The sequence below is a fragment of the Brachyhypopomus gauderio genome, chromosome 15 (genome assembly GCF_052324685.1).
Source record: "Brachyhypopomus gauderio isolate BG-103 chromosome 15, BGAUD_0.2, whole genome shotgun sequence".
Classification (NCBI taxonomy): domain Eukaryota; kingdom Metazoa; phylum Chordata; class Actinopteri; order Gymnotiformes; family Hypopomidae; genus Brachyhypopomus; species Brachyhypopomus gauderio.
The window spans coordinates 6,883,259-6,897,559 of record NC_135225.1 but is presented as its reverse complement, the minus strand read 5'-3'; the positions used below and the strand labels follow the sequence as shown (position 1 = coordinate 6,897,559).

Below are 14,301 nucleotides of genomic sequence, written 5' to 3'. Positions count from 1 at the left end.
CAGGTAAAGATGACCAATGCCTTCCAGACAGCTGCGAAGAACAGAAGGCATCAGTACACACGGCAGCACAGCTAAGCGACAAAAGGGCTTGCGAGTACCTTTCTCGATCGGGTGAATTGGAATTTGAACCTGGCATCAGACAGTTGGTACTAGCACTTCTAACCCTGTTAAGTGGGGGTTGCAGCTCACTAGGGTCACAACATGCCATCCAATGGAGAGAAGGGGAGCAGGGCAAAAAAAGACAAACAGATGAAAAAGAACAAGCAAATCATTTGAATACAAAAGAAGGACGAGATTATCTCATCATGGCAAAGTGACTCGAAGGCGTGCAATGAAGCCTGCTTACAACGGAACCACCGGGTGATCATTGACAGTTTTACTGGCAAATGGGTTGGTATTTGCGTCCAGTTTGGATGAGCTGTAGGGATGGTCTATCTCTTACCCATGAGGTTCACCAGTGGGGAGTTGATGAGTGAATCCGAGTAGATGATGTGTGGTAGAGAACACCACTGGCCTGAGCTGAGTCTTATGGCATGCAGGAACAGTCCAACTAAAAGACACAATATGACAAGCAGACATGCAAACACGCACAAACAACATAAATTCTGGTGACGCAAAACTCGAGTTAAGTAATGATGCAAATAAAAGAATCCTTTTCTCAGCTTCCCAAGTGCGAGATGGAGAGTAGAGAGAGGGCACTGTGATAAAGGTACAGCACTTAACTGCACTGTGATAGAGGTACAGCACTTAACTGTACTGTGATCAGTGATAAAGGTAAAGCACTTAACTGCACTGTGATAGAGGTACAGCACTTAACTGTACTGTGATCAGTGATAAAGGTAAAGCACTTAACTGCACTGTGATAAAGGTACAGCACTTAACTGCACTGTGATCAGTGATAAAGGTAAAGCACTTAACTGCACTGTGATAAAGGTAAAGCACTTAACTGCACTGTGATAAAGGTACAGCACTTAACTGCACTGTGATAAAGGTATAGCACTTAACTGCACTGTGATCAGTGATAAAGGTAAAGCACTTAACTGCACTGTGATAGAGGTACAGCACTTAACTGTACTGTGATCAGTGATAAAGGTAAAGCACTTAACTGCACTGTGATAGAGATATAGCACTTAACTGCACAGTGCCAGTGTAAGCATACACCAAAAAAACTGGAAAAAGAGTCAGAATCAGGTTGGAAGGACACCTCTGTATGCATGGGCACCACAAGACTTAAAAAAATATATCTACATTTTGACATTTTTTAACCTTTTTTTCTATTTTTTGCTGTTTTCATTATCTGAATCATCAAAGCCAAAACTACAGCTTGAAATATAGTAAGTGATAAACACGGTGGTGACCTGTAAATATCTTCCATAATTAGTAGTCAGTGGATTGAATATCAGTATTTCACTTGCTGTGTGTCGCACTTGTTTACTGGCTTGAAGGACGTAACTGGAGCATCAAAACAGCACGGCACACATACGCAATCCAGTCGTGAAGCATAAAACGTGACACAGAAAGGGACTGAATCTCACTTAAGTGCCCAGAACTGCAGCTCCCTCGTACTTTCTGAGCTGCCACGGGTTATTTAAAAATGGCGGTGGCACATTACTACATCCAGCAAACCTCCATAAAATAGCTGAGCAAAACAGCTGAGATAGTAAAATAGTTTGCCATTAGTTGTTACGCTGATTGTCACGCTGCCTAACAGGGACTACACTACCCAGAATCCACCTGCCAATGTCCCATCCAACCATCTCGTTCTTACCAGATCTGCATCCCCTGATGATTGATTATCATCACCTGTCAATCTCCCTGCATTAACCTGCTACACTCTCCTAGGTGTCAAATATTGTCATGGTGTCATTCTGCATACAGCGTACTTCTATCTAGCTTTGCCGGTTATGGTTCTGTTCTGCCTTCTGGATCATGATTTTGCTCTGTGCCTATCTGGCTTGGCTGGACAGGAGGACTGATATTTGGCTTTGGGCCCAGCAGATTGTGTTCCTGTTTACTGTGCCTGCCCCCCTGGACATGGTTACCATCTCAGTACATTAAGGGAACGGCAATTGTCTCCCGTTCAATAAAGGTTGCTGTAGATGTCTTTATGAATGCCACTGACTAAGATGGCCATCTTAGGTAGAAGTGTTCTGCTATACTTAGCAGAAGTTAGAACAACGTGCATGCATGCAGGGCATGGACGCAGTAAAACAAATGATCACAACAGCAAATCTAAGCTAAAATGCAGCCGAAAGGGTCAAGCAATACTTAAAAACCAGCTCCTGTTAGCCAGTTTGCCTTAATGAGCTCCCAGACTGACAGTGATTCAAATAAATGTATCAAAATTATAACATTAAAGTGGGATGGCTATTTTGCAGTAAACTAAAGTGTTACCTTGGGGCGACTGCTGGCGTTGTCTTTGGGCAAAGTGCCATTGTGGAGTGGAAAGTTCCACTGCTAATGAATCTTGTCAGTGTATTAAATGATATCATACCCATTGTATAGAGCTCAAACAGGAACATTTCTGCACAATACCCAGCATATAGACAGAACGTGGTAGTATGTACGACACACAAGGTCTTGAAATGTCCTCATGCTAAAGATATTTCAAGGGTCAGACAAACCACAACCACTGTAGATCATATGATGATAAACTACTCACAGTCACAGCTGACATAATGATAATAATAATGATGACTGTATAAGTTACAGAGATAATCATATTGAGTGTAACTCCCAGGGGAAGAACTAATCTTGGCCCAGAGTTTTACCTTTTGGTGTTCAGGCACTCTGGACTCCTGCCTCGCATTGATCTGTGTATTAAGATGAACTCATTGCAATTACCATGGAGATGGGTGAAAGATGAAGGAGTAAACAAACAGCAAACTAAATAATAAACAAGCAAACACAAATAAAGAGCGTGGGTATAAGAGGACCTGGAGTAAAGCATAATCGTATGTTTAGAACCAGTTTAATATTGACGTTTAAAGGAGCAATCCATTCAAAATGCCAAGCTTACTACATGATATCCAACCATTAAAAAAGGTTTGGGGAAATTTTGTCAACATTCCTGTGGAAAAACATGAATGGTCAGTACATTAACAGTTGTGCGATCTGGTGGCTTTGAAATAAGAAAGGAAATATTCTTTGGTAAAAAGAGAGGAAATATTAGATATATTTATTCAAATTTACTTCAAAGAAAGGAATCACAAATCATGAATTTTGCTTGGAACGCCCTTTCAGAGATATACTTATATCTGTGAGTGTTCTATACCATATGCCACAGACCAACTTTCATAATGTCACACCTTGAATAGAAAAGGGCACTTCTGGTTTTACCTTTTTGGAAAAGATTGCATTAATGTATAAAAACATTATAATGCATAAATTCAGTGAATCAATTGTTTATTTCTATAAGCACAGGGAGTCAGTGTGTCTGAAAAACCTCTTCACCATCCCAGTTAAGTACAAATGATGTATTATAAAGCCCCTGGAAGCACTAAGACAAAACGCTTCTGTATCTGTCACAATGTAAGCACACGCACTGGCGTACCTGTCATCCATATACTCTCTCTCCTGAGCACGGCCACGCTCATGGTAGCGCGTTGGGGAACGGGACTTACGAACATGCTGCACCTCGTCTAAACTCCTGGAGAGACAGAGACAGAGAGGGAGAGAGGGAGATAGAGACAGAGAGAGGGAGATAGAGAGGTGAAAGAGACAGAGAGAGGGAGATAGAGACCAACAGAAAGACAGAGAGGTGAAAGAGACAGAGAGAGGGAGATAGAGACAGAGAAAGAAAGAGAGGGAGATAGAGACAGAGAGAGATGGGGACAGAGAGAGAATACTGATTACTTATTGTATATCATTGTATGTGACTAGTTACTGTATAAATGAGATGTTTTGTTTGGTAACACTACATTAAGTGTTTACTTACTAACGTGAAGTAATGCATTAGTTAACATGAACAACACATGAAGTTTGTTACTCTTTGTTACTCGCACCTTTTTAGATCTTTAGTGTTTTAGTTTGGAGCAAAAGGGACTAAAGAGCTAAAAACAGTATGGACACACCTCAGTTCATATGCTGATAGATTCTGGATATTTCCAAGTTACCCATTACTGTACACTGTAGGTAAATCAGTACAATGTAATATATTCTTTTAAGGTGCGAGCAACAAAGAGCCAAAACAGGAGCCGCAACTGTTACATGTTTACTTAACGTTAGTTAATTATTGTTAATGTGTTACTTCATGTGTTGTTCATGTTACCTAATGCATTACTTCACATTAGTAAGTAAACCCTTACTGTAAAGTGTTACGCTTTGTTTTTAACACACATATGGTCTTTCCAGTGTAGGTTTGAGAAGGTGCTGGCTCACCTCTGCATGGGGATGTTGGGGGGGCGTGAGCGAGCCCTGCTCCCCTCCTCCCTGTGAGGGGACACTGACCGAGAGCGCTGATGGGTGGCCCTCTGCTGCTCAGGAACCTCTAATGTGGTGCGCTCTCTCTCTCTTTCCCTCTCCCTGTCTCTATCCCTCTCCCTATCTCTCTCTCTCTCCCTCTCTCTGTCTCTATCCCTATCTCTCTCTCTATCCCTATCTCTCTCTCTGTCTCTCTCCCTATCCCTCTCTCTCTCCCTATCTCTCTCTCCCTCCCTGTGTCTCTCTCTATCTCTCTCTCTATCTCTCTCTCTCTCCCTATCTCTCTCTCTATCTCTCTCTCTCTCCCTTGGTCGATTCTCCACAGCTATAAACACACAGACAGAAAGAAACAATAGTATAAAAGTTAGAATTTCAAATACTTCTAAAAAAAAACAAAGAATTCAATTACAGTGAGATGAAATCCAGACACACATGCAACAAATAAACTAAAATTAAAATGAAAAACAAACGTAAGCTACAGGATACCTGTTTCAGTTACATGTCTGCTATTCCAAAACAGCACTCACATCTACTAACTGTGATATCAAATGTATTAAAGGGGATGAAATGAAAGTGCCCCTCTCATTACTACATTTACCCTAACCCCCAGAAAACAGGTTTGCTTGCAGTTTTGTATAGAACAGTTAATATTAGCCAGCTACTGGGAGTCTGGATTCTTGGCTGAAGAACCAAGAATAAAAATGCACTTTACATTTGGAAAGGTTTCCTAATTAGTACCTTTATTTATTGACTATAGAGGCTTAGCCAGAGGAGAATCATGCGGAGACTTGGATTCATACTCTCGGCCATAGACTGAATCAGTTTAATGTGCTTACGCAGAGCACTGTGGGTCTAGGTGCAGGCTAGCAATAGGACTCACAGTCTTAAAGATGTGCTGCCTTTGGAGAATGAAAGCAAGGTATCAAGGGTAAACACATTCTAAATCAGGACACCTAGCTACCATTCCCACCATGCACGGAGAAAAGGGGACATGTTACTGAGGAGAGTACACATTCCTCGTTCACACATCCCTCGTTCACTCATCCCGCGTTGACTCATCCCTCGTTCACACGTCCCTCGTTCACACATCCCACGTTTAAACGTCCCTCTTTCACACGTCCCTCTTTCACGTTCACACGTCCCGCGTTCACACGTCCCTCGTTCACATGTCCCATGTTCATACGTCCCTCGTTCACACGTCCCTGGTTCACACATCCCTCGTTCACACATCCTTCGTTCACACACTCTAGTTTGGTTGTCTGGGGTATTGTCATGCACCACCTGTGCTGTGTAATGTGGTTGATGTTTTCTCCACCTCACTACAGAGAGAAGCACTGGAGACAGAACACGATCTACAGAGACTCTTAATCTCCACACGGCAAAACCCCCCCGAGCTGAACGAACCTTCACGCTGTTCGTTTGTGACCACATGGTCTTAGCGCCGAGGATTTCGCCGTGTATATTCACAGTTAATGCTCTCCTTCTATACCCCGACATAGCATGTGGGGACAGCGCGGCGCACGCTAGATAAGACGCACGAGTCGACATCAGGGCACTGTCTCCAGGACAACAGCAGGGGCTCTCGGAAGGAGCGGAGGGCCTGCTGTTGGCTTCTCGCTTCCCTCGTAGTGTAAACCACAGTATTAGTGTAGGGTTAGTGGTACCATAGCACCACCCACCTGCAGTCACGCCAATACCATCATACTCAGTTTCCGTGATACGCTGAGAGCCTGCGCAGACGCACACGTGTAACGACAAAACAGACACGCGGACGTACAGTGTGATTTACAGATGAGACAGACAGGCAAAAGTCAGACATATATCCACACATGCACATAAAGGATCCTCAGATGAAAGACCACATGAATGAATGCATATACTGTATATTACAAAATAACCAGTCACACTCACTCACGCATTCATAAAAGTAACTCAAAGGAGATTAATGAAAGCACAAATTCAGCTCAAATGATCAGAAAGCATTGATGTTGACTGAACTCTAACACCTTCATCTATTATAGTCTTTTGTCTAATCACATTCCCTTTAAATATAGTATTTTTTGCCGTAGACTGTGTAGACTTAATGCAAGCAAAACACTGAAATGAGTGTGAATTGCTTTCTTTCCCTCCGTTCCAGCCGCTGTTTTCCCACATTTAAATATGACACTGATAGGCTCCTCCCCCTCCACTCACGCTGTAGCTTCTTGGTGGGTGTGTCGGTGTGGATGTGTCTACGAGGCAGGTATGGCGAGGGGTGGGGCAGCGGAATGGAGGAAAGGTCATGAGTCTGCAGCTTGTACCAGTGAGGCTTATCATCCAGCAGAGCGGTCTCCAGCTCGATCAGGATCTACAGTGGAGCGAAAGAGGAAGAGACGTTGACGGGGAGGGGGAGAAGTGAGAACATAAATAAAGGAGGCATGTCCCGTGTCCTGCGTGCCTCTCCGAGGAAGCCGCTCTCCTCGTCCTGCACTCTGGGCTGGTCCCATACGGTCATTTCCAGCATGTGTTCGCGGAAGTCCCGCCGGTGCACGTGTGAGTACACAAACGTCTGGTTCCACTTGGGCTCCAAGCTCTTCTTCACCGTCTTCGTTCTCCGCTTGCTCTTATCACTGACAAGTTGTGACAAATGCACACGTGTGGTCACATACGCAAGATTTAACAATGACCAAAGAGGAGACCATGCACAGTGGATCAAACAGGGCCCACTGCAGTCTCAGTTGGTAGGTCAGCGTGAGGTCTTAAAGTCTGCACACCTTCTGTCTGGAAGGAAGTACATTTTCACGTAAGGGTTTCTGGGACGTCCATCCGCTCTGCAGGGGAGGTCTTTGGCCTGCAGGACATTCACTATCAGCTCATGGCCCACCTTGTCGTACCACATTTTCACCTGCAAGAAACAAAAGCATGGCTTTCACGAACAGCCGCAGAGCAGGACAAAAGCCCACGGAGGACAGGGTGACGGGCCCAGTCGGGCTGAGGGGTGTGTCCCACCGAGAGCTGTCCAGGCAGAAGCTGAGGTGCGTCCCTCAGACCGCTGGGGCTCGAGGGGGACAGGATAGATATAGATGGCCGCTCCATCTTCTGGGACTCGAAGGAACTTGAACCGGCTGCAGAGTGACAGGATCAACGAGGGCACCATTAAAACGTGTCGACATGAGAGGCAAAGAGGAGTAATCGCAGTGTTTAAGTGTACTTACTAGATTCTAATGGGGGATGTGATGTTTCTGGTATTCTTGGTATATCACTGGAAAAGAAAGTTTTATCACACACACACACACACACACACACACACACACAGCCACAGAACTGAGACACAGTAGGATCTCAATTAAATATTATAGCGTCAGCAATTAAACACAAGGAGAGTTTGGGAAGTGTGTGCAGAACTCCCTCAGACCTGTGCTTCCTGTGGGGAAATGGACAGAGACACACAAGATGTGGGGGAGGAGAATCATCTCATGGAGTTTGTTTTACTTACTGGTAAGATTTATAAACCCTTTGCAAGTGTTTGGAAGAGAAATCAATGAATACATCTTTTTAAAGAGGAAGGAGGACATTGCAAGGAAGATTATAATGGCTACCAGTGAAAACTAAACACAATAGAACCATAAATCACAGCACAGCTCCACAAGACTGAAGAAGGTCCGACTGAGTCAGTACTTCAACCTAAAGTACTGACTTCTTCTTAAACAGTCCATTCAAAGTCAAAGTCTGTGCATCAAAATTTGTGCAGGTAATTTGCTATTGAAATAACACTAGCTGTTGCTATAATGACCAGATTTCATTAGTAGCGGTAATGGAAGGCTTACCCAATTGGCCGTGAAACTACTAATTCGACTTGTGGTTCTGTTTGGGAATCCAAAATGATGTTGTAAACTTCCTTCTTGGTTAAACCCGGTAATGATTTACCATTCCACTGTAGCACCTCATCTCCTACACAGAAAAACCAGGATGCGGGAAAGGATGTGAAAAACGCTACCGAGCTCAGCTCTTCAGCACAAGATATAAACCAGATGGGCGTCTCGCTGCTCCTGATGCAGTATGTTTAATGGCTGCTTATTCAGTTATGCACTCGTGTCACACAGGCAGCGGTGTACAATACTCACGCCCTGAAAGATGAAGGTGATGAAAGCGGGACTGAGCTCACCTGCCCGTAGGTGTCCCACCACGTCGGCCAGGCTGCCCTTCTTAACTTTGGTGATAAAGGCCCCGAGTCTTCCTGTTTCTGTGATCTTACCCCCGACCACCTACACATACAGACAGCACAACACACAACCCAACACGACACAGCACGGCACGGCACGGCATAACACGACGTGACACGACATGTGACACAACACCACACGACAGCACGACACGACACAGCACGACACAATCAGCATAAAAAAAGAAACAAAAAACAGAGCAGTGGCTTTATTTCATCCAAAGCACAATCTGAGACGTTCTCGCTTGCCCTCACCCCCGTACTAGAGGTATATATTAGGAAGCCTGTGTTGCTTTTACCTGTTTCATCACACTACACTAATCAAGTTCCAATCCATCTCCCACCAGCTGCAGATGAGACATACATCAGTCCATTCACAGACACTCATTCACATCTTAGTGAAAGAGAGTGCTGTTTGTGAGAGAGCACTGCGTGTGTGTGTGCGTGTGTGTGTGTGTGTGTGTGTGGTGGAGCTGTGCATGTGTGCTAACCTTTAGCCCCAGCAGTGCTCCGGCCTCTTTAGCCATGGCCGTGCGCTTGCTCAGTGTGATGCGACCGATTAAATGATCACCTTCCTTGGAGGGCTGCCATGTAACCGGATGCTGGAAAGAACAAGGCAGTGATTTAATTCCATCAGAGAGGGAGCACTCTTATTACATCAAACCCTCACCTTCACTTTCTCTCTCTCTGTCTCTCTGTCTCTCTCTCTCTCTGTCTCTCTCTCTCTCTCTCTCACACACACACACACACACACACACACACACACACACACACACACACAAATAAAAGCTTTACTGCCCTCTGAACAAGTTCCATAAGGGAGTCTTTCACACACAGGGGAGAATACACCAGTAACAAATGTGCACACAAATGTAGCTTTTCCATAAGAAAAACTACGTATGCATCCATCATAAAAGGAAAATTCATGAATCACTATATTTACACCGACGTCTCATGCTGACCGGAATAACATGTATGTACATTTTGTACATTACATCCACACCAAATGACCCATGAGCCCCATGAGAATCACTTACATGCCATGCAGTGGGATCCAGAGGATAGCACTCCCAGTCTCCTGGAACACAGACAGAGAGAGAGTGGGTCAGCCTGAATGAGGCCTGCCACACACACACACACACACACACACACACACACACACACACACACACTTTATGCTAGCTGGAACATTCCCATGGACCTGCTCTTTACACTCGCAGCACTCCGCTTAATGAACATTTGGGCTCTGGATGGGCACCCTGTGCCAAGCTGTCACCCTGAAGCCCGGTCTGGTGGCACCGTAGGACATGGACGGGCTGAGAATGGGGATTAATGGGGCTTCTGTGCTGCTGAACTTGTGTTTGCACAGCTCCTAAGAGCTTCACTTAGTCTCTTGACAAAGGAAGCTTAATGATATGCAATAGCATGCACACGCACACACACACAGGGTGTCAGGGCTTTCCATGACGTTGCCCTTATATTTACTTGGGGCATGTTTTATGGAGGATCTGTGTGTGTGTGTGTGTGTGTGTGTGTGTGTGTGTGTGTGTGTGTGTGTGTGTGTGTGTGTGTGTGTGTGTGTGTGTGTGTGTGTGTGTGTGTGGTGTCAGAGGTGACAGAGGGGGGAGATGAAGGATTGGAACCCTCACTTACCAATTACACGGATGAGGCAAAAATGAATAATAATAATTTTAAATAATTGAAACAATTTTCAAACTTATTCAGAAAGTATGTCAAAGACAACAGTCCTAAAATAAAGATACAGTATATCAATGACGCACTCAACGCACTCAACAACTTCTAATGCTACAAGCTTAGGTAGCCTGCACATCTGTCCACATGTCCTTCATATTTTCTTAAGCTCCTCAACACCAATAAACAGTTTGCTGCTGACATAGTCTCACAGAGAGCTAAAAAAGGAATCCGGGCTGCACATGAGTCTGGCTTTTTGACGGGGGCTTAACCAGCCAATCACAGCCCTCATCCCCTACGATCTCTGGCCAAGACTACATAAGTCCACTTACATGACGACCGGGTCGAGCGCTCCAGCTGATGTGTGATACCAGGGCAGGGGAGGAAGAACCATGCAGAGATGCACAACCTCTGTGTCTTACTTACAACTGTGTCAGAGAACTCACATCTACAGAGAAGGCATCTCCCCTCCCTAAGCCTGCTCGGTGTAACCCAGTTTGCTTTCAAAAAGTGTTGCCCCATAAAAGTTTTTTTTTTCTAAATAAAAGCATACACACACACACACACACACAGCTACACATGCACACAAACCGTCAAATATGTTAAGGCCGTCTACAAAGCATCCATACACTAATACACAGCAACAATGACATCATCAACGTGGGACCAGTACAGTGCAGAATATAAAAATTCTGCGAGACTCATTCGCCGCAAGATTAATCCTAAATTAAGACTGTGTATTTATAAGTAGTATATACAATGGCAAATTTTCATACAGGCCAGTTTAGAAAAAAAAACTGCCAGCTATGATCTAGCTGCGCATCAGATCTGATTAGCTTCTTTCACAGCTGGTTTGGGTTATATTCGCATGACCCAGAAACCCTCTCATCGGCACGCCTGCCTGGAGAAGTCACCAGATGAAGATTTATAACCACTGCTTTCATAGTGCAATTACTAACCACATTATCATAGAAATAGTGGTGTGGCAAAAGCTTTCATTTCATCTGAAATCCGATGTTTGTATCCATCCGAATGCATCTAACGTCTGTAAAATGTACCTCTGCAAATTCAGTTCACTAGTCCCATAGGTGGAAAACAGGAGAAATACGTTGAGTTCACAGTATTTAAGGATCTAGTTCCAACCTTGTGTTTGAAAATGTTCAAGAATACTACTTTTGCTGGTACTAGTGATGACCTGATCAAGATGAAGTCGATATATTATGGGTCACAGCAAACTGCTCAAACATAGACCACTACATAAATGTCAGCCATTGGAAAGCAGAATATTAACTAGATCAGCAGATGGAGTTCATAAACAATATGTCCTTGTAAAACAAAGCAAATTCATATCAGTGTGTCAGCTAATAAGAGCTTCTAACAGCAATCTCGCTCTGTTCATATCCTGTTTAGACCTATCTGGTTTCTTACCTGCAGGGTAGATGAAAGCTCGGAGTCTGATGAAGTCCTGCTACCAGGATAAGAATGAGCTCCTGGTCTGCTCATTCTGTCTCCTCGCTCTCCCGCTCTCTACTGTTTACATTTCATCTCCGGCTTGTGTTAATACACTGACCTTTTAAGTCTGTGTTCAGCCACTTAGCCCGCCAACCGGCATGCGACCATGAACACACACTCCCCTGGCCTAGACCACTCACTGGTGTAGTTCAGCTATCAATGATTCACAACATCTTATATATATGCTTCTGAAGCCCCCTTAAGTCTAATTCTAGATACTAAACCAATAAAACGGTTAATACTGAGTGATCTCTGATTACCTGTAATTAGTAAAAACGAACTACAACTCCTTATTCCAGGCAGGTCTGCCACAGTAACCAATCCAAGTTTACGTATATTAAGATTCACGTAGATACAACCCTTAAAAACATCCTTATGTTGTGCATTAGTGAACATACTGAGTGCGGCCCACCTCTTTCACTGACACTCTCGATCTCCACATCCTCACAGCTGGTGTACTCCGGCGTGGAGCCGCCCTCCTCCTCCGAGCTGCTCACCGACATTTGCCGCTTGTTACTGCCACGTTTGGTCTTGTAGGGGCGGGGCGGAGGCGGCCGCAGAGACTCCGATTGGTCGGAGCTGAGCGAGTCGTTGCGCAGCATGCATTCGGCCTTCTCTCGCTTGGCCTTGCGTGGCGTGGCGGCCGAGCCCGGTTCTAGGTGGCTCGGCTGCAGCTTCCTGCCCCATTCTGGAGGCTCCCTGAGCTCGGGGGCACCGGAGGGCATGATCACGCCCACCCGGAACCCCGGGGCCGGCGGCTGTGGGGTGTGGTTCGTTTTAGGGGGAGGAGCTTTCACAGGGGCTCCTCCCTGTCCACCGGTGCCTCCCACGGTCCTCTCCCCAATGTAAGTTTGCTGCTGGGCATCCAGTGAGGCCTGCCGTTCCTCTGTCCATCTCCGACCCGCCCTAGCCTCCTTGCCCGTGTCCGTGGCCTCTCTCTCGGGCACGCCCACCTCAGGCTGCCTGCCCCGGGGTGCCTTTGGGTGGGAACGTGCCTCAGGCTCCTCAGGCTGGGGCTTGGCTGGGTGGCTGGGAGCGCTAGAGTCACCCCGGGAGTCTTCTCGAGGCTTCTGCTCAGCCGCCGTCCGCCTAGGCTCCCCCACCCCTCTATTGGGCTCAGCTTCACTCCGCTCCTGCGATCGAGCCTTGACCAGACGCCGGCTCTCCCTGCGTCCCTCCCCGGCCTGCTGTTCCTCCGAAACCTGTGACTGGAGTTTGGCCGGCCGACGCCTCTCACCTCTCACACCGGCCTTGTCATTCAGATCTGAGGTACACGACTGCTTTTTCCTGGAGAAACAAAGAAGGCAAGAGATAAGAAATAGTACCAGAACAATTTTATTTTCTCTCTGAATGGCATTCTGTATTCTCGAATTCTGTATTCAACATTTCAAATATCTACAAAATATATATACATCAAAGTGTTTGACATACCAACAGTGAGGTAAGAGGCTAGGACATTGTCAGATCTAACATATACCTTGGCCTTTTATGAAACACATTATTAGCACTATGTATATTATTTAGAACTGCATGCAATGTTACTAAAATCCATATGTGCCTGAATGTGTGACAATAAAACCATAATAAATAAATATGAAGAAGACTGGTGGAGTTTAGAATCAATAATAATGTTTACAAGTCTAAACACTTTTTTTACTGAAATTTGTATTTTCTAAAATTGCCAACTAAAAGAAAATATGGTGAAACCACAAATTGTATTTAAGGGATTAATAATGTATTCACCACAAAAGTGCAACGTAAATACCAGTGCAGAGCCACTATTAAGAAGCACATTCATTTACAGGTACGCCGTGCTGTACAGAGGAGTGAGCATGCACCTGTCTCGCGGGGGCTCGCTACGGGACCGGGACGATGGCGTGTCTGTCTGCTCGGCAGCAGGGCCTTTGCTGGGGGTTACGGAGGTGGGCAGTTGGCTGTCAGGGGCAGCGGAGACTGAGGAGTTGAGCGCCATCTGAGACCTGGAGCGTGCTCTCTTCTCAGGAGCAGGGGGCGCAGACCTGGTTGGGTCGCTCACTGCTGTCATCAGGCGCGGTGTCTTCTTCTTCGGGCCCTGTCCTGGGACCCATTCCCCTGATTTAGTGAGGATGTCCTGTTGCTTACGGCACTGGTTGCATACCCACATTACCTGCAGAGAGGACGGTCCTGTCAGAAATGTCATCTTAGAACAGATTCCACTCAACCTGTCACCTGTATCCAGGTCCCATTTAGATATACAGCATCACCGATTTCTTTGATAAAAGCAATTGAGTTTTGAATACAAACCATTCATGGGTTTTCTAGCAAATAAAGCACAGAGAGAAATAAGTTGAATTTGGATTCACAGCTGTGAGATGCATGTTCCGTTACTCCTGTATCTGTCAAACTCCCACCGTTAATGTCAGGTTAACGTGTACCAAACAGACATCAAGGAAACTCAAATCAAGTTTACAATCCAAAAATCCTTGAGATAATCT

The 14,301-nt window shown here is 45.3% G+C and overlaps 1 protein-coding gene across 9 annotated transcripts in view; it reads right to left on the bottom strand.

Annotated features, from left to right (window-relative positions):
* rims1a (regulating synaptic membrane exocytosis 1a) overlaps positions 1–14,301 on the bottom strand; it is a 59,833-nt gene that overhangs the window by 16,092 nt on the left and 29,440 nt on the right. For 3 of the 9 annotated variants that reach the window (XM_076974381.1, XM_076974384.1, XM_076974385.1), the window contains exons 4-20: positions 13,666–13,973; positions 12,240–13,114; positions 9,661–9,701; positions 9,115–9,225; positions 8,567–8,666; positions 8,229–8,352; positions 7,617–7,663; positions 7,411–7,526; positions 7,176–7,306; positions 6,860–7,031; positions 6,616–6,769; positions 6,102–6,152; positions 4,381–4,747; positions 3,554–3,649; positions 2,772–2,813; positions 443–550; positions 99–188 (exon numbers count right to left, since the gene is read on the bottom strand). In XM_076974381.1, coding sequence (XP_076830496.1) covers positions 99–188; positions 443–550; positions 2,772–2,813; positions 3,554–3,649; positions 4,381–4,747; positions 6,102–6,152; positions 6,616–6,769; positions 6,860–7,031; positions 7,176–7,306; positions 7,411–7,526; positions 7,617–7,663; positions 8,229–8,352; positions 8,567–8,666; positions 9,115–9,225; positions 9,661–9,701; positions 12,240–13,114; positions 13,666–13,973 — 2,933 coding nt within the window. Of the gene's footprint in view, positions 1–98; positions 189–442; positions 551–2,771; positions 2,814–3,553; positions 3,650–4,380; positions 4,748–6,101; positions 6,153–6,615; positions 6,770–6,859; positions 7,032–7,175; positions 7,307–7,410; positions 7,527–7,616; positions 7,664–8,228; positions 8,353–8,566; positions 8,667–9,114; positions 9,226–9,660; positions 9,702–11,743; positions 11,837–12,239; positions 13,115–13,665; positions 13,974–14,301 lie in introns of those variants that run through there. The other 6 variants (XM_076974382.1, XM_076974383.1, XM_076974388.1 and 3 more) reach the window with 6 other exon arrangements.